This window comes from Anoplopoma fimbria, chromosome 2, assembly GCF_027596085.1.
Source record: "Anoplopoma fimbria isolate UVic2021 breed Golden Eagle Sablefish chromosome 2, Afim_UVic_2022, whole genome shotgun sequence".
In the NCBI taxonomy this organism is placed as follows: domain Eukaryota; kingdom Metazoa; phylum Chordata; class Actinopteri; order Perciformes; family Anoplopomatidae; genus Anoplopoma; species Anoplopoma fimbria.
Genome location: NC_072450.1, coordinates 2,138,069 through 2,152,997, shown reverse-complemented (window position 1 = coordinate 2,152,997; position 14,929 = coordinate 2,138,069). Strand labels below are relative to the sequence as shown.

The 14,929-nt window shown below is 42.4% G+C and overlaps 1 protein-coding gene across 1 annotated transcript; it reads left to right on the top strand.

Annotated features, from left to right (window-relative positions):
• Positions 1–3,450: 3,450 nt before the first annotated feature.
• Positions 3,451–8,231, top strand: LOC129108152 (ZP domain-containing protein-like). Its single transcript, XM_054619838.1, has 10 exons — positions 3,451–3,579; positions 4,274–4,415; positions 4,501–4,644; positions 4,817–4,879; positions 5,287–5,345; positions 5,869–6,053; positions 6,156–6,556; positions 6,903–7,002; positions 7,452–7,653; positions 7,728–8,231. Exons 5-10 carry the CDS (start codon positions 5,309–5,311, stop codon positions 7,862–7,864), a joined length of 1,062 nt encoding a protein of 353 aa, XP_054475813.1. The 5' UTR covers positions 3,451–3,579; positions 4,274–4,415; positions 4,501–4,644; positions 4,817–4,879; positions 5,287–5,308; the 3' UTR covers positions 7,865–8,231.
• The last annotated feature ends 6,698 nt before the right edge of the window (positions 8,232–14,929 follow it).

Genomic DNA, 14,929 nt, shown 5'->3' with positions numbered 1-14,929 from the left:
TTTCAGTTACAGCCAGTCAAAAGAATGATATTATTCATTATTGTATAACTATCACATTACAATAATTACAGGGTTTATGAGAAAAATGATGAGGGGATAAAATAAGACAAAGTTGTTGCCCAATGTTGACATTACATTAGCGTAAAGTCATGAGTCTATTGACTCCAATGTCACAGATTATGAATGATTCTTTTTAGCTTGTACTTTGTGCAGTGATGTACTGCAGTATGATAAACAACAATTTAACTGTTTGCTCATATTCCTGAGTAATAGCACGTTTAAAGAACACAATAAAATAAAATAAAATTTATTTTGTATAGCCCAAAATCACAAATTTGCCTCAAGTGACTCATCTAGAAACACTGTAAACAAACATTGATGATGATCACCCAGCTGTGTACTGGAAAAAACTTTTCAGAGACAGAAGCCAAATACTTTGATTGCACAATATCATTAGACTGCGATGAGAGATGTAGAAAATCTAGTTGTTACAGGAAGAGCAAGATGTATTATTGTATTGTTGTTGCTGAATAACATTCGTTTGTGTAGATGTTGAAATTGTTTGGCGATCAATCCTGCAGACTGAAAAAGGAGCCAAAATAAAAGTAATTTGAGCATTTGTATGACGCTTTTTCTTCCTGCATTCAGTTCTTCAAACCAGATTCAAAGAAAAATTGCAAAAACATATAATTACTCACCTGCCAATTTTGTAAGTTTGCCCACTGACAAAGAAATGAACGATCTATTATTGTTATGGTAGGTTTATTTTATCATTGAGAGACAGAATATCAAAAAACAAATCCAGAAAATCACATCATATAAAAGTTATAAATTGATTTGCATTTCATCGAGTGAAATAAGTATTTGATCCCCTAACAAAACATGACTCAGTACTTGGTGGAGAAACCGTTGTTGGCAAGCATAGAGGTCAGACGTTTCTTGTAGTTGGTCACCAGGTTTGCGCACATCTCAGGAGGGATTTTGGGCCACTCCTCTTTGCAGATCATCTCCAAATCCTGAAGGTTTCAAGGCTGTCGCTTGGCAACTCTAAACTTCAGCTCCCTCCACAGATTTTCTATGGGATTAAGGTCCGGAGACTGGCTAGGCCACTCCATGACCTTAATGTGCTTGTTCTTGAGCCACTCCTTTGTTGCCTTGGCCGTATGTTTTGGGTCATTGTCGTGCTGGAAGACCCATCAACGACCCATTTTCAGTGTCCTGGCTGAGGGAAGGAGGTTGTTGCCTAAGATTTCACGGTACATGGCCCTGTCCATCCTCCCCTCGATGCGGTGAAGTCGTCCTGTCCCCTTAGCAGAGAAACACCCCCAAAGCATAATGTTTCCACCTCCATGCTTGATGGTGGGGATGGTGTTCTTGGGGTTATAATCAGCATGTCTCTTCCTCCAAACACGGCGAGTCGAGTTGATGCCAAATAGCTCGATTTTGGTCTCATCTGACCACATTACCTTCTCCCAAGCCTTCTCTGAATCATTCAGGTGTTCTTTGGCAAACTTCAGACCGGCCTGTACATGTGCCTTCCTGAGCAGGGGGACCTTGCGGACGCTGCAGGATTTTAATCCATTACGGCGTAGTGTGTTACCAATAGTTTTCTTGGTGACTGTGGTCCCAGCTGTCTTGAGATCATTAACAAGTTCCTCCCGTGTAGTTCTGGGCTGATCCCTCACCTTTCTCATGATCATCGATACCCCACGAGGCGAGATCTTGCGTGGAGCCCCAGACCGAGGGCGATTGATGGTCATTTTGTGTTTCTTCCATTTCCGAATAATCTCACCAACAGTTGTCTCCTTCTCACCAAGCTGCTTTCCGATGGTCTTGTAGCCCATTCCAGCCTTGTTCAGGTCTACAATAATTTCCTTGACGTCCTTAGACAGCTCTTTGGTCTTGCCGATGGTGGAGAAGTTGGAATCTGATTGATTGATTCTGTGGACAGGTGTCTTTTAAACAGGTAATGAATTGAGACAGATGTCTTTCATACAGGTAACAAGTTGAGATTCAGAGTACTTTCTTAAAGTGAAAGGACTAATCTAACCGTGTCTGTGGGAGCCAGAATTCTTGCTGGTTGGTAGGGGCTCAAATACTTATTTCACTTGATGAAATGCAAATCAATTTATAACTTTTATATGATGTGATTTTCTGGATTCTTTTTTTTATATTCTGTCTCTCAATGATAAAATAAACCTACCATAACAATTACAGATCGTTCATTTCTTTGTCAGTGTTTCCTACAGTATGTCTACAAAAAAATCATATGCTTTCAGAATAATTAAGAAAAAAGAATAATCGTCAATAATAAGGGATTTCACTTACTATGATTAGCTGTAGTCCTTTAAAGGATGTCTGAATTATTTTATGACAACATTTTCCTATTGGGAGGAGCCAAAAATATAATAAGAACATTTTATTCTTCTATTTTAATTAGGAATAACAGTAAAAAATAATTGTGATCTGTATGTTATTATGTCATGTTATGACTTTACAACACCCTTAGCAGCGTGTCACTGGCTTTGTATTACTTTGTGCATGTTTGTGTCTCTGCTGATTTGATCCTTTTGTGTAAATGATTCTTTACAAAGCAGACTGTTACTAACTCATGTTAATGTGTCTACTCAAGAGTTCCACAGAACTGCCCACGGACGTACAAGCTGATGTCCTTTGATCCTGATGGTGACAAAGTTCGATGCCGATATGGAAATATCAGAAATGTAGAGTGTGACTCGTGTAACCAACCCTCAGGCTTTGCCTTGGATCAGGTTAGTTGAAAAATAATTTTTCCCAGTACATTGTACAATACCTCACTGATGCTTTGCCTCACTTAACTTCAAAATGTTCACCTTATCAGGGCTCTTGCACATTACACTACCATTACTCCAATGCCAAGCCCAGAGTTTATGGATTTGAGTTGGTTGCGGAGGACTTCCCTCAAAGGCCCATCAGTCTGGCCTACACTGATGGATCCCAATCCAGCAGGGCCCCACTGGTTGTGAGGAGTAAGAGACAAGCCACCACAGGTACCTGGTGGACTCCAGGTACTACAGCCCCTCCAACTACAATGCCCTGGTGGTACACTACTACATGGTGGCCCACCACAACAGCAGCACCAACAACCGCAGCAACAGCAACAGCAGCACCAACAACTGCAGCACCAACAACAGCAGCACCAAGAACTGCAGCACCAACAACTGCAGCACCAAGAACAGCAGCACCAAGAACAGCAGCACCAACAACTGCAGCACCAACAACAGCAGCACCAACAACAACACCATTGTGGCGGTGGTATTTTACAACCCCACCAACGACAACCGCACCCATTCCCACATACCCATGGTGGCTTTTCATTTCCACATAACAACAACACACCAACAACAACCGCACCCATTTCCACATACCCATGGTGGCTTTATACAACAACCACACCACCACCAACAACAACCGCACCCATTTCCACATACCCATGGTGGCTTCATACAACAACCACACCACCACCAACAACAACCACGAGACACCTGCATGCCTCCACTCCTCCACTCAGTAAACTACCTTTGCAATTCTCCCTTCTTGGTGAGTCCAGTTTTACTTTTTATTTTTATTTTGTGACAACATTTTCAATGAGCCAAGCCACAAAGACATAAGAAAAAGTTGCTGCAGGGCCTTCACTGGGTTGAGACTTTCATTCATGTGGCAGTCTGGCAACACTTTAATGAGATGTTCAGATGGCAGAAGCCATTCTTTTAGGAATCTTAAAGTCAGGAGTGCGAAAAAGTTTGACTTACATTTTATTTATTCAGTAAACCATTGCCTTAAAATGTTGTTCTCCACAGTGAATGTCTCTGTACTGTAAAAACCTTGTCTCGTTAAAACATCAACTTTACATGAACAGCGCCAGCTTTTCAGCTTTCTGACAATATATTTTTTATACAAGACAACTTGCTTTAAAAGTGCTTATTTAGCCTCAGAAGTAGACACATTTTCTAAATGTGTGAACACTTAAAATGACCTGAAATATTTTCTTTATACATTTGGAGATTCTTAAATTTTACAGGAAAATGGCGCAAGAGTAGTCAACTCAATTTCGAAAGAAATACAAGACAGAGAATTTGATAATGTCAGCTAAAGGCAGCAAATAATATGCCTTTGATAAAAATGAGCTAAACTTACTGTGACAGCTCTGAAGTTTTGATCAACAGGTGTCCATTTAATGTATTACTTACTTATTGCACTTTATTATAAAATTACTTTTTATTTTTGACTCCAGTGGACCCACCTGTGTATTCATGTCAGGAGGGACACTACTTGCCAAAGTTTGTGGACCCAACACCTTCAAATGGGGCCCGCATCCAAGCAGAGGTCAACAAAGAGGTGGAGATCAGAGTCAAAGCACAAGCGGCATGGGCAACGTGAGTGAGAACCAACGTGATCAGTGTTGCCTTGATGTAAGGAGTCAATGAATCTTGGCTTAATCTTTGTTTTGTTTTCACACAGAATACATGATATAATCATCAGTGGCCCACTGAATATCAGCAAGCAAAGGAACACACATGAGGAGTTCGTCATTAGGTGGAAGCCTGTCGAAACTGACCTGGGAGACTTTTTCCCGATCTGCTTTGCTGTTGAAGCAGTGACAGGGTAAGCTTTGGTTTCCTTATGAGAGGATTAGTGTGTGTGTGTGTGTGTGTGTGTGTGTGTGTGTGTGTGTGTGTGTGTGTGTGTGTGTGTGTGTGTGTGTGTGTGTGTGTGTGTGTGTGTGTGTGTGTGTGTGTGTGAAGCCAGGATTTGACTTTGTTACACATTTGTGCAGGTCTGCTGGAGCCAGTACCACACAAAATCATATTCACCATTACCACCCCTACCCAACTTCACAGTAAGTAACATGTATCTGTATTTGGTGTTTTTCTCTTAGGCAACAAGGTATATATTAAAATTAGAAAAAAATGTCAACCATTAAAGAATCTCAAGATTTTAAATAATTTGCAGTTACCTACACGATAACAGTGCTAATAGTGCTAACAGTGCAAACTACAGCTAAAGTACTAACAGATCAAACAACTCTTACAGTGCAAACCGAGCTAACAGCGCAATGCAGATGCTATCAGGATTTGGATTGTCTAACTTTTGATACAAATTTGCCATTTTTTTATGAATTATTGTTAAAGTTACCTACCTACCTAGCTAGAAGACAAAAACACCAGTTATGATTTTTAGGCTTATCATATCGGCCTAACTGAAAAAGTAACAGGCATTAAATCAGTGTTCACCGATGTTTCTCAGGTCTGGCATCTATCAGTCTGAGATGAGGTGTGTTCTGGTAGAAGTTCAGAGGGTGCAAGGTGAGTCTACTTTAATGTCAACATTTAGTTGTATAACTACAGCTGTAACAGTGTATATGTTCACCAAATATATCACATGCTAAATACTAGGTTAAAGTGCTAAATATTGGTTGCATGGCTGGTTAGGGTACTTCTATTAAGTGCTGTTTTTCTGTTAACCTTCCTACCAAACAAAATTGAGAGCCATCATTGTCTGCAAAAGTCTTGCTTGACACAAAAATATCACAGTTCACTGTTTATATAGACTGAAACCAAACCAGCAGAACTGTACAGAACAAAAAACATGTATACTTTCATTCAAACACATTGTGTCCACACATTGTAGCCTGGGGGCCATTCCTTCCTCATAAAACATTTGCAAAGTCATTTTTCATTATCAAGATCAATGTTGACAAGATCGCCGTCTCCTTCTTTTTTCTATCTTTGAAGGAACATTGCTGAATTTCTTTTTGGCATTACTGCTACCTGTAAATAAATGGAATACCATTGGTTTTAATGTATATTTTTAAATCTCTCCCTCTAGTTAATTCCCATGTGATCTGCACCGAGTCCACAATGACAGTAGAGGTTGAGAAATCTTCATTCTCTGGACTCCATGAGGACCATTTGCGGCTCAATGACGCCACCAACACTGCCTGCAGGCTGCGCTCCAACAGCACTCACGTCTTCGCTGTCATCCCCCTCAGCGGTTGTGGCACTGAGATCGAGGTAACGCAGGATTTTAGTTACCGGCTGTGCTCTTCTCTCAGTTATCGGTGTTGCCTTTATCTAGCAGTATGAAGACTGAATAAATAACCTTTTACTCTGCAGGAAGACCAAGATAACCTCCGGTTCAAGAATGAAATCACTACGGTTGACAACATGGCCGACGTGATCACCAGGAAACACCTGCTGGGGGTGCAGTTCTACTGCCAGTACCCCAAACGTGGAAATGTGACACTGGGCTTCACAGCACACAGGAAAAATATCACAGTGTGGGAAAAGGGCTTCGGCACGTTTACCTACCAGTTTGAGTTCTATCCCAACAACCGATACCAAACCATGATTGATCCAAATTCATACCCGCTGGTGTATGAAATAGGGAGCAGGATCCACATGCAGATAGAAGCCACCTCCTCTGTCAACAACACCGTGCTGTTTGTGGAGGCCTGCAGAGCTTCACCATACGACAACCAAAACTACCATCAAACCTACTCCATCATTGAGAATGGGTAGGCATGACAACACCTCCTAGTGGCAATAGAGGACATAGCAAAGTATTTGTAAACATTTGGTGTGTCGTTCATGTGAGAGGTTTATATCTAAATTACCCGTGAGGTGTGAATGACAGACGATAGATTTGTGGACAGTGGATTCATAGATGAACAATAGATGTCTCTCTTTCTTGTGTTTTACAGTGTAGATGATTATCTCCTCTTACTTAAGAGGCTCTTCTATGTAATATCACCAGTCAATGCTTAACTTACTTCATCTTTTGCATAACCTATAACAGCATCCATTGTAAGGCATAGAGTAACTAAGGAAATATGTCTTATCTTTTGTTTTTTCTCTGACTAGGTGTATTGTGGACCCGACTGTTGAGATCCATCAGTCCTCCCACCAGAGACAATTCCAGTTCAGCATGGAGGCCTTCAAGTTCATCGGCTTGCATGATCAGGTGCAGACTGGAGCAAAGGACTGCTAATGTCTCTGTGAAATCTCTAAATGCTTCAACGAATGCCTCCAATTCATAATGTCAGTTTATTTATCTGACTAGTTTTACTAAATGATAAGTAGCACTTGAGAGAAAGCTGCAAAGAAATAAGCAACCATTTTAAAGAATGTTCAATTCCTGCACTGACTTTATTAGAGGCATAATGTTTCAGTCATGGATCTTCATCAAGCATCAAATACACAAGGATAACACATTTTTATACTGAAGCCACAGGGCTTAACAACAAATCAAAAGGGGGAAAACAAATCTCTGCAAACAACTGAGACACTTATCACTTCAATCATTTATAAAAAGAAAACATCCTAATGTCAAGCACAGCTCTGCCATCTTCCCACTAGAAGAGAGAACGATTTGTCTGCTGATGTAATGACAGCGTGTTCTGTTTCATTCAGGTGTACATCAGCTGCACGGTCCTGATGTGTGAAGCAGGGAGCCCCAACACCAGGTGTTCACAGGGATGCATCAACTCCACAATGCCAGGCGGTTTGCATCATCACCACAGAAAGAGAGAGGCTGTCATTCAAAGCGCAAGGCACTTCGTTTCCCAGGGTCCCCTGCGCTTAAAGAGATCAGCAGAGAGCAACGAAAGCTCAGGTATGAAAACAGAGAGGGTTTATTTTTTACTTTGGACAAGATCAAGTTGAAAATTGTGCTTCTCTTTTCTCCAGTGCTCCACCTGAATCTGAACCTGGTATTCATCGCTGGATGTCTTCTTGCAGCTGTTGGCATGATCAGTGCAGTGGTCATGTACAAGGCCAAAATGTCAAAGGTCAAATACCAACCTTTGCCCACATTTGAAAGTTAAGACAGCACGCAGAATACCAGTTCTGAATTAATTACATTTGACTACTTAAAGTTTTTTTGATAAGTTTGCCATTTGATATTGACTTTTGGTGTGTCTTATGTGTCTTTCATCTTCATAAATGTCTACTGCTTTAAGAGAAAATACTTCAGTCCCTGTGCAAATAGGGAAATCAGAAATCCAGAAATCAGCTTTATATTAATCAACATTGAAGGGTTATTTAACCAGTACTGCAACGGATGGGTATGATTTAATACATGTATCTTGATTTATATGTGTATTCCTGCTGTGTTCATTTTATTAAACTTTTATGAAAATGGAGCTACATCAAATTGAATGAGAAAAAAACCTTTTTTGAACATTAAAGCTTGTAAATGGTTTTGGTAGAAACCCGAAATACATTATATCTCGCCTCTAATGGATCAATAAAAATGTTCAATTATTTCTGGATTTGCTTTCTTCGATTATCTTTCTCTCGTACACACTGTCAAATTAACAAAATTAAATTACATTATTATTTTCACAAACAAATAATTCTTGATAATGGACACCTTTAATGGCATTATCTCACATTTTAATGCGTTTTTGCAACTGAAATCTTTTCACAAACTATTCACCCTGGAACCCCTGACGGTTTGACAATACCTGGTACAATCATTACCACCCCATAAAGCTCTTTTATAATGGAAACGTTATTAACTCGCCAGCAAATGGACAACTGGAACAGCATCCCATTTGTATTCACAAATAACTATTAACTAAAAGTGATTCAGAATTTAAAATGTTGTCTCTTAATTTAAACCAAATTGTTCAGTAGTGTAATTAGCTACAGAGAAATAAATTGTGGGACTAATAAAGGATTGATTATTATTATTATTATTATTAATTTAAGCCATTGTTGGCAAAGTTATGTCTGGTCTCTATGTAAACAAAAGGTTTGGCAAAGTTAAGCAAAACACCTGAGACTCATTTCTATTCAAACTATATCTATTGTTGTGTTTGCTGGTGTTACTGGCAACAGACCTAGAGGAAATCTGGACCGGCAGCAAAGGTTACACAGGCTAGGAAGCACTGTGTAACAAATATTTATAACAGTGGGTTAATGGAGAGAGGACAAAAGTTTGCTATGTGCTCAAGCCAGAGCTTGTTTTATTCTGCACACAATTGCATACCAAAGCATTTCACATTAACACAGATGGGCACAACTACGTTGTAACACTGTAGTTCATGGGCAGAACTAGCTAAGCAGCATTACAACGTTGGTCGGAACAATTAGCAACTATTACATTCACATTAGACCGCAACCAAAGTACAAAACAGGAAAAACAAGTTTTGCAGTACCTGGATTGATAGAGAGAGAGAGCCAGAGCTTGTTTTATGCTGAGCTGCACATGAGCTGAGCTTGTAGCTACGGTCTCCCTAAAGTATCCACTTTAAAACTCCATCTACTGACGTGATAGTGTGAAACCTTGAAATAAAGTCTGTGAAAAGCGTAAGAAAAGTTAAAAGGGAGGGGTAGACAGGCAAACATCAGATTTTCCCCTAACTTCCAGGGCAGACATGCAGGTTAATCTCTAAATTTAGCACAGATTACCCACTTTAATGCCAGGAACTCCGGCTTGCCAGAACGGAGATCGTAGTTTTTCTCAGCAGGCGTGAGTGTCCTGGAACCATAAGTGACAGAGTTTGTTTCACTGCTGTTGATGGAGCACTGCCCCAGACCTATATTTGATGTGTCTTTGTGAAGTACGAAGGCCAAATCAAAGTCTGGGTAGGCCAGGATGGGTGAACTGGTTAGCATGACAACAAGGCGTGACACCACAGCATTGTGTTCTCGTTTCCATTGGACAGGTAGCACTATTTCTCTACCTGACCTTGGGCTTATTGGATTTAGCTGGGTTGGTTCTGGCTGATAATGTAGTCACAGAGAGAATAATGTAGTCACAGAGAGAGAGAGAGAGAGAGACTGAGAAATGATCAATGACTGATTCCTGACTAATTTTTCGCTAAGCTTAATTTCAATCAGGACCCACTTCATTAGAATGAACAATCATTTATTGCACATGCATAACAAATGAATAGTGAAAAGTCTTAGGTGATCGGACTCCATTGCAAAGTAATATAATAAAGCTGAGGTCAGATAATGCATAATCCCCCCAAAAGAGATTTATTTTATCTGAACATATAAAAGAAATACCTTATAGCAGAGAATTCTTAAGCAGAAATAGAAAATTAGTCATAAGAGAAGTTATAATAGTTATTTTTCTTTTTTTAATTATTTATACTGTTATTTATCTAGCACTGCACCTTTACTGCTTCTTTTTGCACTTCTGGTTAGATGCTAAAATTGCATTTCGTTGTCCTAGTACTTGTACAATGACAATAAAGGTGACTCTAATCTAATCTTATGGGTAGAACTTGTTTGGTGGGAGCTTGCATGAGTAGCCGCCAGTGTCAAGAGGAGTAAAGCTAACCATAGCAAAGGATAGAGTAGGGTCTCAACTGACCGCAGAACAGGATAGTGGGGTCGCCATAGACCGGATAACAGAATAATTGGGGGTCATGTTAGACTGTAGAACAGAATAGTTGGGGGTCAGGTTGACCTCAGCAAAGGATAGTTGGGGTCATGTTAGACCGCAGAACAGAATAGTTGGGGGTCACGTTGGACAGCAGCACAGGGTAGTTGGGGTCATTTTAGATGGCAGAACAGGATAGCTAGGGCAAGTTAGACTAGAGAGAAGATAGTAGGAGTCACCTAGTTAGAACAGACAAAAGATAGTAGGAGTCACCTAAAACAGGATAAAGGAGAAGACGGTCACATCATACCAGAGAATGAGAGTACAGTCCTGTTAGACCAGGTAATTTTCAACCAGGAAATGAGAAAAAGGGGTCCATCTTGACCAGGTCAAATAAGAACAGTAAATTAGAAAATTGGACCCTCTAGACCACATGTGTCAACTCAAGGCCCGCGGGCCACATCCGGTCCGTGAATGAATTATCTTTGGCCCGCATGATAAAATCTATTGACTATTAGAGCTGGCCCGCAGGTATATCGCACGCACCACCAAAATACTACAAATCCCACAATGCACTGTCCGTGTGTCGGCACGTCAATGCGCCTCACAGTCTGTATTACAAACCACTTTCACTTTCACTATCCCTCTCCCCAAACAATGGCTAAACGAAAGGTGGAATTTGAAAACAGGAGTTTTCAAGACAGGTGGGAGGCACAGTATATGTTCGCGGATGTAAAGGGCAAAGCTGTGTGTCTTCTGTGCGGAGACACACATATATATATATATATATATATATATATATATATATATATATATATATATATATGTGTGTGTGTGTGTGTGTGTGTGTGTCTTCTGTGCGGAGACAGTGTGGCTGTAATGAAAGAATACAACATAAGAAGACACTATTTCAGTTTTTAATGTAGTTTCATTTTTGCATTTTTTTCTCTTGCTACTACAGGACATTTGATTTTTCTTTGAAGTAAATTATTTTTTGGCTGTTGTTTGCCTGTAGAAAATGTTTTCACTTGAAATTACTCTGGAAAACTGCAGATAGAGCCATAAGCAATTAATGAAACTGATTTTATTACTTTTATTTTTATTTATTTATGTATTATTTATAATTTTTATTTCATTTATTTCATAATTAATGTTGTTTTATAGGCAATACTCTATAGGCCTTGTTAGTTCCAGGTTCAATATGTGCACTAAGGTTCTTTCAATAAGTTTTCAATAAACGTTGAACCCTCTGGCCCTTGACTTGTATCAATTTCTTTATTTCAGCCCACTGTATATTTGAGTTTGACACCCCTGCTCTAGACCAGGTCATGTGAGTCCAGGAAATGAAAACAAAATGTCTCTCTAGACCAGGTCATGTTACACCAGGATGTGAGCAAATTTGTCCCTCTACACCAGGTCACGTTAGACCACGGAAATGAGAAACCAGGTCACGTTATACAAGGAAATGAGAAAACGGTTACGTTAGATCGAGAGATAGAGAAACGATGCGTCAGACCTGTCATGGCCATGGCCATGTCTCTGGTTATTCCTTGTGTCTCCTGTGCTCCCTTGTTTGTTTATCTGTGTGTGTGTGTGTGTGTGTGTGTGTGTCTGTGAGGTGGGCGTGTCACCCCTCTCACTCTCCCCAGCTCCCTGATTACTGCCAAGCATACTCACCTGCTCCAAGCCACACACCTGCCTTCAATCTACTCATCAACACTGCAGTATATCAACCCCGGTCATCCACTCACTCAGGGCCAGATCGTTGCATTTATGTCAGACCTTCCAGCAATTTCCCATGGACTGATTTCCCGTTGCTGACCCTGCCTGCCTGTCTGGACTTCCTGCCTTGCCTGTGCCCCGGTCAACGACTCAGCCTTCTGTTCCCGACCCCAAGTTTAGCCTCCGCTTCCTCTGGTTTCCGTCTGCCTGATCCCCTGCCTGTTTCCCTCTGTGAGTCATATCCTGCCTGTCTGTCTGCTGAGTTCTCAGCTTTGAATAAAGCTCCAGAACTTTATCTGTCTCCTGGTCGTTCTGCTTTTGGGTCCACACCACAATCCGTGACACAACGATCTGGCCACGACATGGACCCAGCGTTCGACACCTCGTCACAGGCCCGGTTCGGGTTCATCGAAGAGGCGCTCCAGAGACGCAAGACCCAGGTTGTCACCAGCGTCCCGGCCGACTCCTGACCCGTCGGCATTCCTGCCGACTCCTGACCCGTCGGCGTTCCTGCCGACTCCTGACCCTTCGGCATTCCGGCCGACTCCTGACCCGTCGGCGTTCCTGCCGACTCCTGACCCGTCGGCGTCCCGGCCGACTCCTGACCCGTCGGCGTTCCTGCCGACTCCTGACCCGTCGGCGTCCCGGCCGACTCCTGACCCGTCGGCGTTCCTGCCGACTCCTGACCCGTCGGCGTCCCGGCCGACTCCTGTCCAGTCGGCGCCCCTGCCGACTCCTGTCCAGTCGGCGCCCCTGCCGGAACCTGACCAGTCGCCGTTCCGGCCGACTCCTGACCCAGCGGCGCCCTGCCGACTCCTTCACCTCCTGACCCAGCGGCGCCCCTGCCGACTCCTTCACCTCCTGACCCGTCGGAGTTCCTGCCGACTCCTGACCCGTCGGCGTTCCTGCCGACTCCTGACCCGTCGGCGTTCCTGCCGACTCATGACCCTTCGGCGTTCTGGCCAACTCCTGACCCTTCGGCATTCCGGCCGACTCCTGACCCGTCGGCATTCCGGCCGACTCCTGACCCGTCGGCGTTCCGGCCGACTCCTGACCCGTCGGCGTTCCGGCCGACTCCTGACCCGTCGGCGCCCCTGCCGGAATCTGACCAGTCGCCGTTCCGGCCGACTCCTGGCCCAGCGGCGCCCCTGCCGACTCCTTCACCTCCTGACCTGTTGGCTTTCATGCCGACTCCTTCACCTACTGACCCGTCGGCTTTCATGCCTACTCTTGCACCTCCTGATCCGTCGGCGCTCCGGCCGACTTCTGCTGAGTTCTCAGCTTTGAATAAAGCTCCAGAACTTTATCTGTCTCCTGGTCGTTCTGCTTTTGGGTCCACACCACAATCCGTGACACAACGATCTGGCCACGACATGGACCCAGCGTTCGACACCTCGTCACGGGCCCGGTTCGGGTTCATCGAAGAGGCGCTCTCTGGTTATTCGTTGTGTCTCCTGTGCTCCCTTGTTTGTTTATCTCTGTGTGTGTCTGTGAGGTGGGCGTGTCACCCCTCTCACTCTCCCCAGCTCCCTGATTACTGCCAAGCATACTCACCTGCTCCAAGCCACACACCTGCCTTCAATCTACTCATCAACTCTGCAGTATATCAACCCCGGTCATCCACTCACTCAGGGCCAGATCGTTGCATTTATGTCAGACCTTCCAGCAATTTCCCGTTGCTGACCCTGCCTGCCTGTCTGGACTTCCCTGCCTTGCCTGTGCCCCGGTCAACGACTCAGCCTTCTGTTCCCGACCCCGAGTTTAGCCTCCGCTTCCTCTGGTTTCCGTCTCCCTGATCCCCTGCCTGTTTCCCTCTGTGAGTCATATCCTGCCTGTCTGTCTGCTGAGTTCTCAGCTTTAAATAAAGCTCCAGAACTTTATCTGTCTCCTGGTCGTTCTGCTTTTGGGTCCACACCACAATCCGTGACAAGACCAGCAAATTGAGAACACAGTAACGTCAAATGAACAGACACGAATGCAACACCATCATACAGTGAATGAGATAATATCCACTTAAACAATAGAATGCGAGAAGTAGCATCAGTGATAATTTGAAGAACATTATGCATGAAGGAGATAATGCTATCATGCTGTGAGACTAAAGAAATGACATGCCAATAATACAAGAAAACAACTTGAAAATGACCACCACCAATTATATGAATGATTACCGTACATTTTAAGGACTTAACGATCTTTGATTTCCGAGTATTATGTTGAGGTCGGGGCGGATGTAGGAGGTGAAGGCAGAGGATGACCAAGTCTAATTTGTTGCAGGGACATTATTAAAGTTTGACAGCAGCGATGCGATTGGTCCAATGGTAAAGTATTAAATATCTCAAATATTGAGCCGCCCAACAAACTCATGTTTACAAGTTCTGTTAAGATGACTGTTTTTTTCTTTCATCATGGTTTTTGTAAGTCAGTGACGTCCTTTTATAAATTATTCAGAAATGTTAAAATATGGCTGCAGTGATTACAATCCTGATGATTAGAATTGTTTCAATCTCAACTTTGTTCAGTTGTTTATCATTATAAATAGAAACAGGGCTTCTGTATTCATCACACAATCATATTACAATACATTCTTTATTTTTTATTATTTTTGAGAACTGCTTTGTGTTTTCTATTGATGTGTGGCTACAACTATCATACTGCTGAATTTTATTGGAAAATCACACTACAATACTACAGTCAGGGAAATACAATTTACCTTTTTCCTTCTTTTTTTTTTAAACATATGCATATGCACACGGCCACATATACACACATAAACAACCAAAATACCCCCACAAAAAACAAACAAAAAAAAACAAAGAAAAAACACTCT